We start from the raw sequence: 19,931 nt of genomic DNA, 5'->3' as shown, positions 1-19,931 counted from the left end.
TTAACTATAATGTTAAATGTGTTATTTGCAATTTGGGGTAGTTTAAGCAGCTTAAGACTAAAGTTTAATGACTCTCTCTTCTACGTTTGCATTTACAGTACTCTGTCTATATGCTACAAACACCAGGATTTGCCTAAGCAACAAATTAATGTGGTGACAGTGTTTTCACAATTGCAGATTATATCTTTAACAGGGGCCGTATTACAGAATTCAAATTTGACATCCTGTTATCACCATGGTTACTCATCAGATAAGATAGGATTCTGGAATGTTTCCGTAATACGGCCTCTTCGGTATGAGTCACGCTTCACCAATGCTGATGAAAAATGTTGTCTCTTCCTCATCATCACATAAGGGAAATTCCCACATGATACATCTTTCGGCTTGTATCATGCACAGTCCCTCTCTCCCTACCCCTTCCCCTCTCACTATTCCTCCTCCTCTTCCTCTCACTCTCGATCAGGCTTGCAGCTGAAGAACCCTGAATACAATGACCGTGACTTCACTGAGCCACCCAGTTTCACTCATCCACTAATCAACACCTTTGCCATCGCTGGGTACAATGCCACCCTTAACTGCAGCGTGCGTGCCAACCCTAGGGTAAGTGAATCACAGACTCTACTTGCCAGGGATCTGTAATGATCAGCATGTATTCATTAAAGTAATTCATACTACCTCGTATTGTGGTTCTCTTTCAAGTTCTGAGAAAGTCTTTGATTCTGCTGGGCACCCACCATGTGCTCATGGCTTTACACCTGTAGTTAGTTCTTTGTGGCCTGACCTGTGAATACACCAGTGGGCTTAACAGCACCTGCTAGTTATAATCTTTGGCCACGTGCACACACAGACACAAACTCTGGATCACATTCTCTTACTGTCAAAAGCTTAATCCTTGGCGGAGCCATGTCACGATGGACATTGCACATGCTTTTAACATGTTATAGCAGTTTTGCTCACAGGGACAGGGTTTTGAATCAGGCCTAAGCACATGGTCGGGTCTAAGGGGAGCATTGCTCCCCTAGAATTTCCTTTTATCCCATAGTTCCGTTTGGATGGCGAAACCATCAAGGGTGCCCCCTCAACATGGGTCTGAAAAAAGAGACAAGCACTCGCCCAACCTAAAGATCAAAATGTCCCCCAAAGATCAGAAATTACTGGCTAGGGTCAGAAATTACGACTTTGTCTTTTTTAGGCATACTTATACATGTACTGTATGTACAAGTTGATATTGATTGAATTGGGTAAGACGTAATAAATTCTTAATCTAGTTATTCATATTGAGAATTTATGTTACTTGATTAGTTATATTTACTGTACTGTAAGTAACTGAAATAAAACTATGGCAAACTGTATATTTTTTGTTAGAAATAAATTGACCTTTAAAGGTATAAAATGTCCCTGAAAATCAAAAGTTATTTTCTGACCCTTGTAACGGCCCTGCCTGAATCATGTGCCAATCCCGCTCTCTTGCCTCAAAACTTTCCTTTAACTTGAAAGGCAAACACACACTAATAAAAAAATAAACATATAAATAAATATATGACAGGTCTTTAAGATTGTTGGCAGATAGGTTGTTCCAAGCATCTCAGAGGACTTGCCACAGATCTATGTATTTAGGCTGTCTCAATTACTTTTGTCTCTTTATATAATTCCCAGACTGACTCTGGGATCTTTGTATTTCCTATATAGACACAATAAGGCAGAAGATATAAAATAACTAAATCTTAAGACAAATGTGTTTGTGAAACATCTAATGTGTCTAAGAGTTTTGCATAGAACTGTATGTATACTGTATATAACTCCAAGTAATATTTTTTACTTTTAACCAAAAATCTGTTGATTACTGTGTTTTCCTGAGTTGTTACTTTATTTCTGGTGGTTCATTTACTCTCAATTACTCTACTCAGCCTAAGGTGATCTGGATGAAAAACAAGATGACCATTATAGATGACCCACGTTACCGCATGTTTAGCTACCAGGGCGTGTGTACGCTTGAGATCCGCAAGCCCAACCCGTTTGATGGAGGTGTGTACACCTGCAAGGCAGTCAATGACCTCGGAGAGGCTCAGGTGGACTGCAAACTAGAAGTCAAAGGTTGGTCTATGTATTAGAATTATTATCTGTATCCTAACACATAGATTCAGCATCTTTGGAACGCACCTCACATATGCCTCGTACAGTAATAAACAGCTTCAGTAGGACAAATTACACGCAACTGGGATTAAAACAGTGCAATATCACTGTTGGGTACAATATTTATGAAATAGGGAGAGCTGCAATCAGGCCTAGAGGCCCTGTTTGATTCCTGAAGTCAGAAAAAGGCCCATTATGTGCTTCCAAAACACACACTACTTTTTTCACCTAACCAACCAAGTCAAGTGAATGCAAAGCAAATGCTTTGCTAAAGTCTGAACTAATTCCCTCGGATTTAATAGTTACTCTATATTTGAGATGTCTGTTAAGGAACAGCTGTACCTTGTTTATACTGTACATCTTGTTTTAGCTTAGTGTTGTGTTTTCATATTCTCTTCAGGTGTATATAATAACTAAAGGCTAGTATGTATGTATATCCGACCAGGGGGTCTGTTTTATTACACCAGCATTAAGAACTGTATTTATAGAGTATAAAGATCTGAATTGCCATAAAAACATGCATTAATAGCATTAACAAACATTTGAAACATTTGATTTATATATTTCCCTATACATTCACATTTAAATGTACGTCATCTGTTAACCATTATACAATGTTTTTTAATTAATTATTAATGAAAGTTATTACAATGTGTTACTGGGGCAAGTCTTTCAGGCTCTAATGTCTTTAATTCTATAACTTTTTGACCATTATTATAATACTTTTTATTTTCAAATACATTTTTGTCTCCTGTCTGAATACACATTGGAGTTGCTGCATGCTGTAGTCTCACCACTCAATATGTTTATATGCGCTGTTTTAATCAAGCCTCAATGGTATTAAATGTGTCACAAGGAGAGAAAGAGACCCAAGAGCAGAGGAATAGTTCAAAGTATTTATTTACAATTAATTATAACTTCAATTGGGCTGGTGAAGCGTGGAGAACCTGGCACTGGCTGCAGTATGACAGTAATGGGTGTATTCGTCGATGTGTGTGCGCCGTGGACGCGTGGTGAGCAGATCCGTGAGGAATCGTTGAGTGGGTGCTGAGAACAAGCACACAGCAAACTGGAAGGTAACAACACTTCCGACACACAATGACACAATGAAGGGATTAAGCTGGCAGTGAATTAGCGGAGAAACAGAGAACGCTAATAAGTGCCATGATCAGCATTTCCAAGGAAGCAATCAGTGTTCCCATGGAAAAACTGATTACACATGCCGGCAGCGCCTGAGACACACGAGGGAGAGAAATAACTAAACAAAGCTACTTGGACCGTGACAGTAACCCCCCCAGTGATACCTCCTGGTATCCCCAGCAGAATTACCTTGCCGCGGGTGGAACTGATCTATGAGGGCGAGGTCCAGGATGCCCACAAGCCGGGACCCAACATCTCTCCTCAGGTCCATAACCCTCCCAGTCAACCAGGTACTGGAACTCTCTGCCCCTCTGCCTGACAGCGATCAACCTCTTGACTATATATGCCAGAGAACCCTCAACTAGACTAGGCGAGACAGGTGTGGTGGGATGTAAATTGGAATGTAAAACCGGTTTGATCTTGGAAACATGAAAAACGGGGTGGATGCATTTGAGGTAAGGATGTAATTTGAGATGGACCGCCACCGGACTAATGATCTTGGTGATGGGAAATGGGCAGATAAACTTGGGACCCATCTTACATGAGGGGAGTTGGAGTGGAATGTCCTTAGAGGACAACCAAAACTTCTGACCACACACGTAAGCTGGGGGCTTAGACCATGGTGCCAGTCCATATGAGGGCTTCTCTGTTGGCTTTCCAGGTGCGTTGGCACCTCTGGATAAAAGCGTGAATGGACGGGACCTGAACTTCGGGCTCTTGGGAGGGGAACAGAGGGGGCTGATTACGGGAGGCCACACAGTGCAGGGTTTCCTCAAGTTCCTGATTCGCCAGAGGACAAACTCACTGTAGCCCCTAGCTCTCAGCAGAATTCTGCCCTAAAACGTGACACAAATTAGGGGCTTTTGTCAGAAACCACATTGACCGGGAGGCTATGAATGCAGAAGACATGGACTGCCACTGCCGTCTCCCTCAATGTGGGTAATTTGGGGAGGGGAATGAAACAAGATGTCTTCGAGAACCAGTTCACAACAGTCAAAACGAATGTGTTGCCAAGGGAAGGGGAGAGACCAGTTACAAAATCCATGGCTATGTGTGACCAGGGTCTTGAAGGGACTGACAGCAGTTGGAGGAGGCCGGTCGGGGTTAAAAGAGGTCCTATTAGTTGTGCAAATGGGGTAAATGGCTACGAACTGGCCTATATACTGCGCTAGCGATGGTGGAGGTGAGATCCGTCTGAGTCGTGGTGACTAGGCTGTAATTACGAATAAACTTACAATATAAACTTCTGCAAAGCCTTGCTAGAACCTGGGTTGGCCAATCGGAGATGGCTCTGACCTTGGTAGGGTCCATGCGCACTCCCTCGGACAAAATTATGAACCCCAGGAATGGAACCGACTGTGCATGAAAATCGCACTTCTCCACCTTGAAGAACAGCAGATTCTCTAGCAGCCGCTAAAACACCTGCCTGACATGCTGAACATGCTCCTGGATATTCTGGGAGAAGATCAGAATATCATCTGAATAGACAAACACAAAACGGTCAACCATGTCTCCAATCATGTTTTTCACGAGCCCCTGGATGGCGGCTGGGCCGTTGACCAATCCAAAAGGCATAACAAAATATTCAAAGTATTCACTCATCCCCCTCCCTGATCTCCCAGAAGGTGATAAGCATTGCAAAAGTCCATCTTCGTAAAGACGGACATTCCCTGCAAGAGTTCGAATGCTGAGGACATCAGCGGCAAAGGATAACGATTCTTCACTGTGATATCATTCAGCCCTCGATAATCTATGCAAGGTTTAAGCGAGCCGTCCTTCTTCTCCACAATGAAGAACCCCGTCTCTGCTGGCAAAGAGGAAGGGCAGATGAGACCGTCTGCCAGAGAATCATTGATATACCTTTTCATGGAACCAATTGCTCCCTAGTAATTCTCCTCCTCAGGGACAGCCGGGCCAGGAGAAGTGTACGTATTCCGGGGGCTTTTTTTTGGAGTGTTGCGCTCGCCAGTAACCCCCTGCCTGCTGATTAATGGTGTCTTTTACTGGACAAGAACCAGAGAAATGACCCGGCCCGGGCACACTGAGTCCTTGAATGAGGCGTCTCTGTTTCTCCTTATGAGAAATCAGAGCCCTCCCGACCTGCATGGGCTCAGCGTCGGACCGTGATCTGGATAAAACTGTGGACTGGGTTTGGTGGTCAGCCGCCCGGGTAGGTGGAGAACGCCGGTGGCATAGGCGTGGCCAGGTCCAAGGAATAGATTTTGTCCTGGATGTCATCATAAAGTCAGATCGAAGCTACGTGATGAATGCTTGAAATAAAGCCCAACAGGGATGTCTGTTATCCTACAACACGGGAGGCTGTCGGAGTTGCTGAGTTGAGTTGAGGTTAGCTCAGCGAACTGTGACGCCATCATCTCCATAGCCCAGTTAGAAGAGGAGATCTGATCCTGCTGACATCCCAGTAAGGCACCCTGCTGAAACAGGGCAAAGCAAAGAGTGGATTCCTCCGCTGGGTCCATCGAGGCAAGATTGTTCTGTCACAAGGAGAGAAATAGACCCAAGAGCAGAGGAACAGTTCAAACGATTTATTTACAATAAATGATAACTTTAACTGGGCTGGTCAAGCGTGGAAAACCCGGCACCGGCTGCAGTATAACTGTGATGGGTTTATTTGTCAATGTGTGCGCACCGTGGCCACACAGTGAGCAGATCCATGAGGAATCCTTCGTTGAAGCACTGTGGGTGCTGAGAACAAGCACAGCAAACTGGAAGGTAACCACACTCTCGACACATGGGCAGAGGCGGGCAACGAAAACAGATACATGAGACAGGACTAACTATGCAGAGAGAGCGAAGTGAGTTACTTCAACACCAAACAACAATCTAGCAAATATACTGACACAATGAAGGGATTAAGTAGGCAGTGAATTAGCAGAGAATCAGTTGCTGCTAGCACGCCAATTAGTGGCATGATCAGCTAAACACTGATCACACATGCCGGCAGCACCTGAGACACATGAGGGAGAGAAATAACAAAACAAACAGAACAAACCGACGAACTCACCGGAACCGTGACAAAGTGTAAGTGTCGTAAAACACATTGCTCACTACCTCTGTCTTTCTGACCATGAGCACAACGCAGAGGCTAATTGTGGTCCAATTAACATGTTTGCATGATGGACGAAGCCGAGCCACACTTAAAGGAATGTTCCAGGTTCAATACATGTTAAGCTCAGTCATTTTTGGAATAATGTTGATTACCACAAAAAATTATTTAGACTCCTTTTTTTAAAAAATAAAATTATAATAAACATCGGTATTAATGTGAAGAACGTACAATGAAAGTGAATGTGGCCAATTTTTAAAGGGGGTTAAACACAGAAATGTGAAGCTCATAATTTGATAAAATCACTTAAAATGTGTGTATTATTTGAGCTGTAAAGTTGTTTAAAATTTCAGTTTGTTGACATTACATTGTCATGGTAACAAAGTTGTAAAATTGAATATAACTTTATACTGAAATGGCTCAAAGTCCTGTGGCTATACATTTGAAACTGTGAGTATTTTAATGTAAAACAATTTGCCCCATTCACTTCCATTGTAAGTGTATCACCGTAACCTCGATATTTGCTTTTTTTAAAAGAAAGGAGGAACGAGTCAAAATGCCACAAATGCTGTCGATTGAGCTTAACTTGTATTGAACACAGAACATTCCTTTAATTTAAATTGCATGTAAAAATACTGTGTCATTGGACCACAAATCCCATAATGCAATGTATTGTAAATCTTTCAAACACATTCACACCCATTCTGTGTATTTCTGTGTAAACATCTGGGCCTGATTTTAACTCTGATTGAACGTCCATATTTGCCTAGTGTATCATGTGTTCTTTCATACTCTGTCATACATTGTCTCATTGTTGTGCTTCCCTCTTTGAAGACTATGCTGTCTCCTGTGGTACATCCTTTAACTCTTTCATATTAAATCTACAATGTACCCTGAGGCACGTATAACTCCCTCATGTAAACTTGGGTTTAATCCTTATTTTCTTTTTTCCCCCAGTCATCACTCAGGAATAGTTACTGTATTGTTCTCATCCAAGGTAAGCTTTCATATGGTTTCGGGCATATGAAGCTTATTTTTCATTCATTCTGTATCCCGTGGTTGCCAATAATCCTGCTTTTCGCTCTTTGCTGGTGTGTGATGTGCTAGAACCCAAGATTTATGTTCCGAAATCAAGAAGGTTCTTTGCTGAGAATTTGTGTAAGATTCTATAAGAAGAATAGAATCCAGAATGTGTAGGCTACTTTGCATGCTTTAGACATGTTTGCAAGCTACAGGCTGACACAGGCTTGCATACGAGGAAACACATTTTATCTCCATTGACTTGGAAACCAGAGTGAGCCAATGCTGAGGTCAGAAATTGGTGTTTCAGATGTAAAAAAAAAATTGTGCTGCCTCTATAACCCTGTAATTTTGCCTGTTCCCTCATGTAGCACTAGTAAAGGGAACACGTTAACCCTGGTATGAACAAGTAGTCATGACCGGCATTTTTGTTCAGACAACCCTTAATTCTGATGTATTATTTTTGCAGATTCTGACATAGTGACCCAATCCATTGTATATTTATGACAGTGTTCATATTGAAGCTTAATGAAGCTTTAATTAAGAGTAGATTAAATCAATTTTCTAGGTTGTCAAGTAACAAGCTACTCATATTTTAAATAAGTAGTTTAAACTATAGTCATGATACCCTTTTGAAAAGGGTATTAATGGAATCGTTACAATAATGAAGATGTAAAAGTTAAGTCGCTTTGCTTCTTTTAATTAGTTAATCTCCAACACTGCTGGTATTCATTAAGACACGATTATACTCAATGAATCAACATTTGTGCTGCGCCTGCCGAACACTGCCGATTCTCTGTCCTGATTTCACCCTGTTTCCCCTCTTTGTCTTTGTTTGTCTGTCTGCACTTCTCCTTATTCCTCTTTTTCCCCCATAATGTCTCTCTGCATACTGTATGTTTGGAAGAACAATCTCGTATTTTGAGGACTGACTACAAGGTTCTTGCTGATTTGGCCTGCTATGCTCTGCCTGAGTCTACTATGTTATGGTTTCCCAAACCAACATAATCCTTTTTTTTTTTTTTGTGCATTTTTAATCCTTCCCACTTCAACCTATCCTCACTCATGCCTTGATGTCATTGTTTTCAATGTCTTCTTTTGACTATCTCCCTGTCCTCTTTCAGGAGGTTTTACATTCTATGAGCTGATGAAGCGAGGAGTTCCCTTACACCTCATTGATAAGTACATGAACGAATCTAAGACATCAGAATCAGAGAAGAAGGGATCTATCTGATGGATGATTCACCCATGATTACCCAGAAAATGTACTAGTGCCAATACTCCCAACACTGGCACATGTGTCTAAACTTTGGCATGGTATGCCGTGTCAGACATGGATCTATTTTCAATATATATGTCATTGAAAAGCTGATTTGTCACAAGTCTTGTATGTCACTGTGCTATCATGTACATGTATGTTTTAAGAAGTGCCATTGAAACTCAAATGCATGCCTTTAGTGAACTGGTTTATAGCTTCAAAATATTACACAAATAGACATTTTATTGTGAAATACATAGAGTGCAGTTGCAGATATGGTGATGCAGTTAATTTATGCTTTTCTGCGATATGGGAGAGAATGGTGGACTGACTAGAGCTCAAGTTTTGATGTTTGTGTCCATCTTTTCTTTTTTCTTGGTTGTTTTTTTTTCCTTTGGAGTTTTCCCAGCCCCTTTGCTACATTGTGTATAGAGAATGTCCTGAATGTACTCTATGTACAATGCAGCAACAACATAGATCTGAAATATCAATACTGTCCTATTGTCAGATCAGACATCAGAAAGAAAGATCAGAATGTCAGATCTGAGTGTTGCAGAGGAAAATGTTTTGTCTAAGATATTTTGACATTACTTGCCAATATTCAATTTAGCATGACTGAGTTGAATAAATGTATCTGAATGGAAAACCCTTGTTTCTTTTGTCTCTATATGCAAAGATACGAATGACAGCATTGGAGAAATACTGTACAAACTGATGGCTTGAGACAGGTTTTGTACAACCAGAAATTATGGTTACACTTTACAATAATGTTACATTCTTTAACATTGGTTAATGCGTTACTTATCATGAACAAACAATTAAAATAGATTAAGATACATTATAAAATGTTTTACAGTAGTTCATTGTACATTATCTAATGCTAGCTAATTAATGTTAACTTCTGATTTAAAAAATGTATTTGTGTATGGTGAAATTGACATTAACCAAGATTAATAGATGCAGTACAAGCATTGTTCATTGTTAGTTCATGTTAACTAATGTTGTTAACTAATGTGTTACCAAAATATTTATAAATACAATGGGGACCAAAAGTGTATGATCACATTTTGTAATGTGGGATTTTTTACATTTAAATCTGGAAATAAAAAAAATTAAAAAATAAAGATTTTATAACATACAAATATATAATGTAAAATTAAGAACAGAGATTTAAAATGATCCACTATTTTTACATTACAATCAAGTCAAAACAAATATGTGACATTGACAATGTTAAAGGGATAGTTCACGCAAAAATGAAAATTCTCTCATCATTTACTCACACTCATGCCAGATGTGTATGACTTTCTTTCTTCAGCAGAACAAATATATCCGATCTGTTGGTCCATATAATGCAAGTGAATGGTGATCAGACCTTTGTAGCTCCAAAAAAATCACATAAAGGAAACAGAAGTAATCCATAAGACCCCAGTGTTTAAATCCATATCTTCAGAAGCAATATAATAGGTTTGGGTTAGAAACAGCACAATATTTAACAATATATATTTTTCTTTACTCTAAATGTGAATCTGAAATTAAACAGGCACCACATGTGACTTTCAAATGTAAAAGTAAAAGTGGAGATTTGGAGTAAAAAAGGACTTCAGTTTTGACCTATTTCTCACCCACACCTATCATATTGCTTCTGAAGATATGGATTACTTTTATGTTTCCTTTATGTGATTTTTGGAGCTACAAAATTCTGATCACCATTCACTTGCATTGTATTGATCTACAGAGCTGAAGAAACAAATTCTTACACATCTAGGAGGCATGAGGGTGAGTAAATGATGAGAGAATTTAAAATTTTGGGTGAACCATCCCTTTAACTTCTCTGATAAAGGTCAGAATTTCTTGTTTCCAATTAAGTACACAATTTGTGCACAAATTTGTGGAGCCGATTTTTACTAGTGCTTTCAGACTTTTGGATTCTACTTTATTTGTCTCTAAATTGTACAGCACACACCAGCCAGTAGTGTTTTATTTAGTAGGAAATGCCAAAATAAGTGACAAGTGGTGAGAATAGACTATGAAATTGACAGCTGTCAATCAACACTTGCTCACAACCCACCAATAGTGGTCAGACGCGGTACTGCAGCCTTTCAAATTTCCCGGCTGCTGCGTCCTCTTCCGGACCGCAGTTTCCTGCGTCTCTCCGTTACGTTTATCTGCTCTCAACTATAAGGAACGGGGGAGACTGTCGGTTCTGCTCATCCAAAATGACGATCTACACGTAACCGTCAGAGGATTTGAACCAAAACATCGCACTGACCCTGTGAGCGCTCACAATGGCCCAGTGCGTGTGTCTGGAGACGCTGTCAGCTGTCCAGCTCAAGCGCCTGGAGGAACACAAGTACAGCGCGTGTGGTCGCTCGCTCTTCGAGCCGCCGTGCCAGATATACTGGAACTGGCTGGTCCAGCAGATCCCGACATGGGTCGCGCCGAACACGCTGACCATCATTGGACTTCTTATTAATATTGTAACGACGGTCATTCTCGTGTATTACTGCCCCACAGCTACGGAGGAGGTGAGTTGAGTGAGACGCACAGTGAAACTTCTCACGAGCCTGTGACAGCGTGACGTGTATCATTCTATTTCAATGACCTGCAGGGATATAAATAAACATACATTTGTGGATCGCATCGCTTTCGGTGGTGCTGAAGCAAATATATATATATATGTATATCTTATATCAAGTAGTCTAAATTGAAGCGAGACCATGAAAAGAAAAATGTGACTGGAAATTAACGTGCCCCGTCAACATATAAATTGTCTTCACAATCAACTTCATATATCATGAATAATGATAAAAAACATCATCTGGTGAAATATACAGTGTGTGTGTGTATATGTATATATATATATATATATATATATATATATATATATATATATATATAAAACTAAAATACTAAAACCTTTGTTTATATATATATATATATATATATATATATATATATATATATATATATATATATATATATAAAACAAAGGTTTTGTCCATTAAAATCAGGTGGTGTAACTATGATGCATGTGACCATAAAACAGAGATGACACCTTTTAGACACTCATGACTTAAAAACAAAACTCAAAACAAAACATATTATAACATATTAAAACATTATATTATGTTTACTGATTATATAATTTTTATGAAAATATGCTTTATGTTCAGGTCAAATTAAGTTACCCTAAGAAAACGTCATGATATTCGGTACTCAAAAACTCATTGTATATATATGTATAGATATAGATATAGATATAGATATATAAAGAACTTGAAATATATGCTTGAAAACCTTTTTAAACATCATTAAGTTAAATACACTCACATGTATTTCAAGGTGCTATGAAAGTATTTTAATAGCTTTAACTTCATGGTTACACCACTTGACATTTTTAAAGGCATTATTATAATTTTTTTTTATTTTTTTGAAGAAGAAAATGCTATAAATGTTTTACTTGACATGCATTTCAAGCTAGATATTTTAAAGATTGCTCTTTTTTAATCAGCTCGGATAACCTTATTTGCTTTTTAGCTGTTGACTCTTTCTATCAGTTTCTGGGCTAGACTATGCCCTCATGTCAGTGTGTGTGGACATATCTAGAATCACAAACTACAGTCCATCGACAAAGTCCAGATTCCACTGTTTATTGCTACACAGTTCTGGAGATTGTTGCTGAATGCACAACTTTAACCCACCTGTCACCAGGGTGCAACATTGATAAAAGTGGCCTTAGATTGACCTTTGACCCAGAAACAAAGGAATCGGTTCAAGTAATAATAGCCTGCTTTTTAAAATACAGCATTGTTATAACAGTTTGTTAGAAAACACATTCACAGCTCAAAATGCATAAATGTTGCTGAATGTACAGCAAAAGACCAAATTAGTATGTCAGCTAGCTCCAGGAAATGCTAATCTGATTATTTTACACAAAACTATAAATATTCACATGATATTCACATTTCATGAACAAATTATAAACAATGCATTCAGGGCCAGATTTCATCCAATAACCACTTAAAGCACATACTAGCATAAAGCGCTCAATCATAGCAGAATGTACATTTATTATGCATATTATTATTAAACTGCATAGAGAATTCATTGATACATTACATTCTTGCTGGAGCTTCTTTATTGAAAAGTATTGGTATGATAAAAGTGCTCTTAAACACAGTGGGGTTTGTTCAGCATGAGCATTGGCTTGCCTGTCAAAGCAGATGGCCTGTATGCAGTGACCCAGTAAGGTCACATGGAACTTGCCCATATCAGACTGTACCACACACACAAAACACATACATAGTCAGATTGCTCTTGATATAACAGCTTGTTTTTTTTGTGTTTTTTTTATTTTGCTTAATCCCAAATGATGTTTTTTATTTTATTTTAGACCTTTGCGATTATTATTACCCTATTATAACTCATACACAATTATTTTTCCAGTCTAATCTTAACTTTCATAATATACAGTGAGTTTGGTTATAGAAGAGCAACATAGATACAGAGGGGGAAAAAAATGAAGACTAAAGCAAAGTGTCACCAATTTAGGGCAGGCAATTATGCTAGTGTCCTCTAAGGGATAAAGTCATTTCAAATTTGCAGCTACATTTTACATTGTTATTATTTTTATTCAGGTTGGTTACCTTTTAGTAATGTATATGGCTGTTTCTAAAGTGCTCCTTCCAAAAATGCCTTTAAAGGAAATGAAAGTATGGTAAAACAGTGTAGATAATGGTATCTACTGTATTAAAGCAAATAAGATAAACAGTACCTTTGTGTCAATGTTTGTGAGCCCTGATAAGTTTGTCTAATTTGCAGAAAGCAATACAAGCATTCTTGCTATCACAAGTGCATCCATATCTACAGTTAGAGGTCAAAGTTTAGTCTAAGGTTTTGCTTTCTCCTCTTGCATAAGAGAGACATCCACTCAAACACTCAAGGAAGCTTCATGGGTTTAATGTAGGGAAATACAAATAAATGAGTCACCTTTACAATTATTTTTACAAAATGATTTTGGGCCTAGTCAAACAAGAAGAACTGGGTGAAGGATCTAATGCTTTATTATTGAATTAGGCTTGATCAGTGTCTGTGTTTATTGGTTTTTGAAGACAATGAGGTTGTGTACGCTACTCTTCATATTTGATTTGACTGAGTAGAGCAAACAAGTTCACTGCCTTCCACAAAGATGTTCAAAACAGTTTTATTTTTTTGTTTCTGATCAAGGCAAGTGTGTCAGTGTTGCAATCAGTTAAAATGTCTGAGCTTTTCCTCTCTGCTTTGTTCCATCTCACATTTAAAGGAATAGTTCACCCAAAAATTAAAATTTATTGTAAAAAAGACATACATTGTTTCTCACCCACACCTATCATATCGCTTCAGAAGACATGGATTTAACTACCAGAGTCGTCTGGAGTACTTTTATGTTGCCCTTGTGTGGATTTTGGAGCATCAAACTTTTGGCACCCATTCACATGCATTGCATGGACCTACAGAGCTTAGAAATTCTTCTAAAAATCCTCATCTGTGTTCAGCAGATGAATGACGTTCATACACATCTTGGATGGCATGAGGATGAGTAAATGATGATAATTTTTATTTTTTGGTGAACTATCCGTTTCACATCCAGTTAGCCAGTGAACTGTACTTCATGATCATCTGATTTTTGTATTTTTTTTATTTCTTCACTTGCACTGACTCTGTGTCTATCCTTTTTTAGGCTCCAGGTTGGGCCTTCTTTCTCAGCGCCTTAGGTCTCTTCATCTACCAATCACTGGATGCCATTGATGGCAAGCAGGCCAGACGGACCAATAGCAGCTCAGCTCTCGGGGAGCTCTTTGACCATGGCTGTGATGCCGTTTCCACAGGTATAAAGAGTTTGTCCAAGCATCCAACATTTAGTTAGGACAAATATTTTGTCATGTTTGCCAAGTCAAGCATCAATATTACAATTGCTCCTACTCAAACAAACCACTAAGTATCAAAACTTTGATACTTGTGTAACGCATCCTGCACCATGACATGACCGATCCCTCAAATGATGCCGCTTGTTGTGGAGAGGTGTGATATTACTTTTCTAAGTGATTATTCTTATGGTTTTTGAGTAGAAGACTAGGGACCAGAATATAGAGACTTGTGCGTGGGCTCTTTTGACTTGGTCCAGTCATCAGAACAACACCCTAGCAACCACTCACAACACCCTTGCATCTTGGAGGTGCCTTTTGCACCACTAACATTTTTTTTTTTTTCAGAAAATTTGATGATGCTGTTGATTTTAGGCAGTAGATTTGCTGTTATGCTGTTGGGTTATATATTGATCTGAATGCATGTATTCACAGCTCTCTAATTGGATTTCTCTCTTTATAGTGTTTGTCGCTGTGGGATCGTGTATATCCTGTGGGATTGGTGCTTACCCCAACTGGATGTTTTTTTGTGGCTTTGTTGGCATGTTCATGTTTTTCTGCGCACACTGGCAAACATATGTGTCTGGAACACTCCGCTTTGGATTGTGAGTGCAATTTATCATGGCATATTCTACTAATTTTATAAAAAATGTCATAGCCTGTGTAGAAAACTCCAGTACTGATGTTTTTATTTAAAGTGTATTTGACATGCTTTCTGCAGGGTTGACGTGACAGAGGTCCAGATTGCTATTGTAATCATGTATATGATGTCAGCTTTCGGAGGAGTGAGTCTATGGGAGACTATGGTATGCACCTTTTAATACTCTTATGGATTATACTAAGAGATATGTGATGCTGAAAACAGGTGGTATTATATTATATTATGCTATGCAAGAATAAAATATTTCTGTCCTAAAGTTTTCACTTTCACAAAGAATTTTAAAGCTCTTGGATTAAACCTACAAACTCATTTCTCATAAAGAGATTTCATTAGCGTTGAGATGTTCATGCGTGCATTTTCTTTAGGTATCTCCTGCTTTGTGTCACTGTGTGTCATTAACACTGTGTATGAACCCTCAATGACCAAGGACATTTGCCAGTACACAATTGTTAAATTAAAGTTAAACCAGATAGTTTTGCTTTCACTATCCAAATCCTTGTTTATCTTTTTGCGGGACTTTGGTGCGACTCTCTGGAAACGATGCATGTATCACAGTGCTTCAAGGTAGTGAATCATCATGTGCTCTTCAGAAGTTGTTGAGTACGGTCTGCGGTGCGGCTCAATGAGATGGTCGGAGTTCAGTTGGAGTGTTCACATAATGCCATAACTTTGAAAAATGAGACACACAAACATTCTTTAAAAAACACTTATTTGGATACTAAAATATTATTGGAATTTGTAGCGCACAATAATCACAACAGGCTGGTGGCCTGGGTATCTCAGCAAGTAAAGACACTGACTACCACACCAGGAGTCGCAAGTTCGAATCCAGGGCGGGCTGAGTGACTCTAGTTAGGCTTCCTAAGTAACCAGTTGGCCCGGTTACTAGGGTGGGTAGAGTCATGTTGGGTTACCCTCCTCGTGGTCACTATGATGTGGCTCTCGCTCTTGGTGGGGCACGTGGTGAGTTGTGCGTGGATGCCGCAGGGTATAGCTTGGGTCTCCTCACTCACCAAGTCTCCGCGGTAACGCGCTCAACAAGCTACGTGATTAGATGTATGGATTGATGGTCTCGGACATGGAGGCAACTGAGATTTGTCCTCCACCTTCCGGTCATTACGACACCACGAGCACATTGGGAATTGGGCATACCAAATTTGGTGAAAAAATGATAATAATAATCATGACAGACCTGCTGCCAAGCTCCTTAAAGGAAAAAAAGCTAAATAGGAGTACCATAGGTTTTTGTGACAGAAATCCATGCCATTATTAACTGACAGTCTTGCCCTCTGCCTTGCACCATGTCTGCACCGGGCTTCCATTGACGCAACGTAACGGCTTGAGTCTGTCTACGCGTCGACGTGAACGCTCTAAACCATTTATTTGTGTTGTTGGCAGTTGTAGCGCCTGGAATTTGCTGCATCACGATTAGTCATGTGACACGTGAGAACCAGTGGAATATGTGCTTGCATCTCCTTTTGTTTCAAAGAAGAAAGAAAATGTGAATAATGACAAATGTTTCAGTTTCAGGTGAATTGTGGCTATAGTTTGGCAATATGTTTAAAAGGTGCAAGAAATAACAGTTTTTGTAAAAAGCTAAACAAAATAAAAAAAACTATCAAATTCTCCAAATAAAAAAATGTGAATCCTGACCAGCCGCCTTTATGAATGCGTTCTTGAAATTGAATGTCTGTCTTGCTTTTGTTCTCTGCCAACTCCAGAGGACAAGCAGACTGAAAAGGTAAATATAGGTATAAAATGTTACCATGGCTACTAGTCACCCATAGACATGATCTTGCCAAAAAAACAGCAGATGAGGTCAACAGGCACATCAGACTTTTCTAACCTTCCCAATGGATTTTTTTTTTTTTTCACCCAGTTGCCTGTGCTTGGTGTGAAGTTGCGAACCCTTCCAATTATTGGCATTATTGGCGGATTTCTGTTTTCAACCTACAGCTACTTCTACGTCATCCTGAATGGCGGTGTGGGCAAGAACGGCTCAACTGTTGCAGTAAGTTTTCTCTCCAGCATGAATCGTTCACAATAACACCAGCAGTTTGTATTAAAAAACGTAAAATACGTTCAACTTTGATCAATGTTGACTATAACGGTGCACATCTTCCTCAGGACACCAGTGTTTTGGCTCCTGGTCTACACGTCGGCCTCATCCTCACTCTGGCCTTCATCATCTTTAAGAAGTCCTCCAGCCAGCTTTTTGAGCATCATCCATGCCTCTACATCCTCACCTTTGGCATGGTGATTGCAAAGATCTCTAATAAGCTGGTGGTAAGTTGTGCTAGTACCTCTGTGTTGATATTCGAAGTTTATTAACAATATAAAGTTATCCAAAAACATTGTCTCGAGCACACTTTCTTATCCAACAGGTGGCCCATATGACCAAAAGCGAGCTTCATCTTCATGACACTGCCTTCATTGGTCCTGGGCTGCTCTTCCTGAACCAGTACTTCAACAGCTTTATTGATGAGCACATTGTCCTTTGGATAGCCATGGTGAGCTCCAATTGATCAGAGAGCCAGACATGCATCTTCAAGCCAACACAACTCACCTGCACTCAGTATTTCCTTGCATATCCAATAGAATTTACACTGCGAATCAATTCATTTCAATGGGGATGTTGGGTCACAAGGACACAGAAGATAAAAACAAAGGTTTTCAAATGTGGCGCTTCATCATTAAAGTAAAAGTTGGGGCAATTTTATCTTTAGCTTTAAGCTTAAGCTTTAAATATCTGGAGTACATCACAAAGCAAAATTATGTCTGATTGGTGCAGAATAGCTGCCAAAAAACTAAATAGTTTGCTAATCATAGATGGACAGTTGTTCATCTAACAAATAAACCTTTCTCTTCTCCATCATGTAATGTTCAGGTGCTGTCCCTGATAGATCTGGTGCATTACTGCACAGGCCTGTGCCTACAAATTGCCTCCCACCTACGAATCAGAGTTTTCAGCATCGCCCCACAGGCCCACAGAGACTGACATTTTGCCCAGCGGGAGGAGGAAGCGGGATCTAAAAAGAAAGACATTGTCTCGCTTCAAGCTAGAGCAGGAGAGCCCCACAAACCAAAACCGCAACGGCCTTGACAGCATTACCACCACAAACTAAAAGAATGGAAAATAATCGTCAGCATTTCACCAGGTTTGATTGGACCATCGTAAGAAAGACCAGCACATGTTTTTTTTTAACCACACTGGACTGTATGTCACTGCATGAAAATTAAGAGTTTAGACACCAAATCAAATCTACAAAACAAGGCCTCGGGGTGGCTCAGCAAAGTGAAAGTTTATCTGTTGCCTTTAAATGGTTCATTCTGTTCGGGAATGCACCCAAAATTATTTTTATTTTAAAAGACAAAATGATAATTGGTTGGAAATCGAATAATATTAATCTGGCTGATTTTGAATTGGCCCTTTATAACCAAATGGTTTTGTAAATTTTAACAATTCGAGCTTTTGTCCAACATAATTTTTGGAGAGCTTTACAAAATAATTTGCACTTTGTTTTTTGGGTTTGATTATGCTGAATTTAAAGTCACAATTTTTATTGAAACAAAGGGAAGCTACATCTGCAGTTTGGGCATCAATTAATAACAATCTGGCAGTTTTTTTTTTTAACTCGACCGTAGAAATCCATAATTTCATTTAGTCCCATGTTTTACCGTATTTATTTACAGTACAAGTATTTAAGAACATATTTTTATTGTTTTATGACCTTATATACCCACCAAACTGCCAGTGGTTTACACCACACAACCTTTTTTATGGTAGAAGATTTTTATTGTCATTAGAAAACACAAGCAGCTATTTGTAGATCATGTGAGACTTTATATAAGAAAGAAAAAAATAACTTTGGCCAAACAGTCATTGTAGCTTTCAGATGTTAAGAAAAACTTTTAGTGATTGTCCAGTGATTACAGTGTTTGTATTTATATTAGTAATTTGACAAAATTCTGTGTTAAAATAATTAAAGTCTGTTTAAAATTAGAAATGTAATTGTCAAGTTTAATTGTGGCTGTGTGCTAAAAACACATAAATCTCTTGTTTTGAGAAGAGCTCCACCCCCTTTTACCCCAGTCACCCAATCCCATTGTACACAGATGTCCTTGATGTATATTTTACTTCCTCCAGCTCATAGTGAGCTCTTTACAGAGCTTGTGTTCTGTCTTTTACTCTGTTTTGGGGGGTTTGGGGGTGGTGATCTTTTGTGCCTGTTGTTTGATACACTGACATATTTGCCTGCTTACAATCTTCTCCTCCCTAAAGGGCTAATAAAACAAATTTCTTGTGATTTAAATATAGAACATGGTCTGAAGTGTCTGAGTGCTTTGGGTATTGATACATGTATGGTTGTGGCAAAGTCTGAAAGTTTTCACAATCTGGAGCATGACTGGGTCTGATGGGGTGGGGAGCATTGCCAATCGATATTTGCCTTGGGTCCCCCCCCTGACTGTTGGCGAAACGATCAATGTAGATTTGCTTGACATGTCGCATTATTAGTTTCATGGTTTCAAAGTTTGGTGCATGTTGCAGCTTATTCTGGCCCAGAATTGCCCACTAACAGTCGAACCGATAAGTTCAGCAACTAACCACAGTTCGTTTTATTCTTACCTACTGTTTAGGCATATCAAAGCAATCGTGACTTTGAAAATCATGCTTTGAAGTCACACTTTATAAAAAACAGATTTGACCATTTCATTATATTCTCATTCAGATTATGTCAAGTGTAG

The 19,931-nt window shown here is 39.1% G+C and overlaps 2 protein-coding genes across 4 annotated transcripts in view; both read left to right on the top strand.

The window, feature by feature from the left end:
- Window positions 1-9,258, top strand: part of LOC127638720 (myosin-binding protein C, slow-type-like) — a 48,972-nt gene extending 39,714 nt beyond the window's left edge. For 2 of the 3 annotated variants that reach the window (XM_052120372.1, XM_052120371.1), the window contains 4 exons: window positions 464-600; window positions 1,908-2,094; window positions 7,298-7,337; window positions 8,485-9,258. In XM_052120372.1, coding sequence (XP_051976332.1) covers window positions 464-600; window positions 1,908-2,094; window positions 7,298-7,314 — 341 coding nt within the window. In that variant the 3' untranslated portion in view covers window positions 7,315-7,337; window positions 8,485-9,258. The remainder of the gene's footprint in view (window positions 1-463; window positions 601-1,907; window positions 2,095-7,297; window positions 7,338-8,484) is intronic. The other variant, XM_052120373.1, reaches the window with a different exon arrangement.
- A 1,500-nt stretch (window positions 9,259-10,758) lies between these two features.
- On the top strand, window positions 10,759-19,666 carry LOC127638721 (cholinephosphotransferase 1-like). The gene is made up of 8 exons (XM_052120374.1): window positions 10,759-11,146; window positions 14,341-14,488; window positions 14,988-15,129; window positions 15,246-15,330; window positions 17,065-17,196; window positions 17,313-17,471; window positions 17,570-17,695; window positions 18,073-19,666. Exons 1-8 carry the CDS (start codon window positions 10,907-10,909, stop codon window positions 18,181-18,183), a joined length of 1,143 nt encoding a protein of 380 aa, XP_051976334.1. The 5' UTR covers window positions 10,759-10,906; the 3' UTR covers window positions 18,184-19,666.
- Window positions 19,667-19,931: the final 265 nt, after the last annotated feature.

The sequence above is a fragment of the Xyrauchen texanus genome, chromosome 47 (genome assembly GCF_025860055.1).
Source record: "Xyrauchen texanus isolate HMW12.3.18 chromosome 47, RBS_HiC_50CHRs, whole genome shotgun sequence".
Classification (NCBI taxonomy): domain Eukaryota; kingdom Metazoa; phylum Chordata; class Actinopteri; order Cypriniformes; family Catostomidae; genus Xyrauchen; species Xyrauchen texanus.
The sequence above is the reverse complement of the archived record's forward strand: the minus strand, read 5'-3'. Positions and strand labels throughout refer to the sequence as shown.

Excerpts from the sequence above, each read along its gene's own strand:
- LOC127638721 (XM_052120374.1), top strand. The coding sequence starts at position 10,907 with ATGGCCCAGTGCGTGTGTCTGGAGACGCTGTCAGCTGTCCAGCTCAAG. Across the intron at positions 17,472-17,569 it reads AGATCTCTAATAAGCTGGTG|GTGGCCCATATGACCAAAAG; the intron begins GTAAGTTGTGCT and ends CTTATCCAACAG. Across the intron at positions 17,696-18,072 it reads TTGTCCTTTGGATAGCCATG|GTGCTGTCCCTGATAGATCT; the intron begins GTGAGCTCCAAT and ends TGTAATGTTCAG.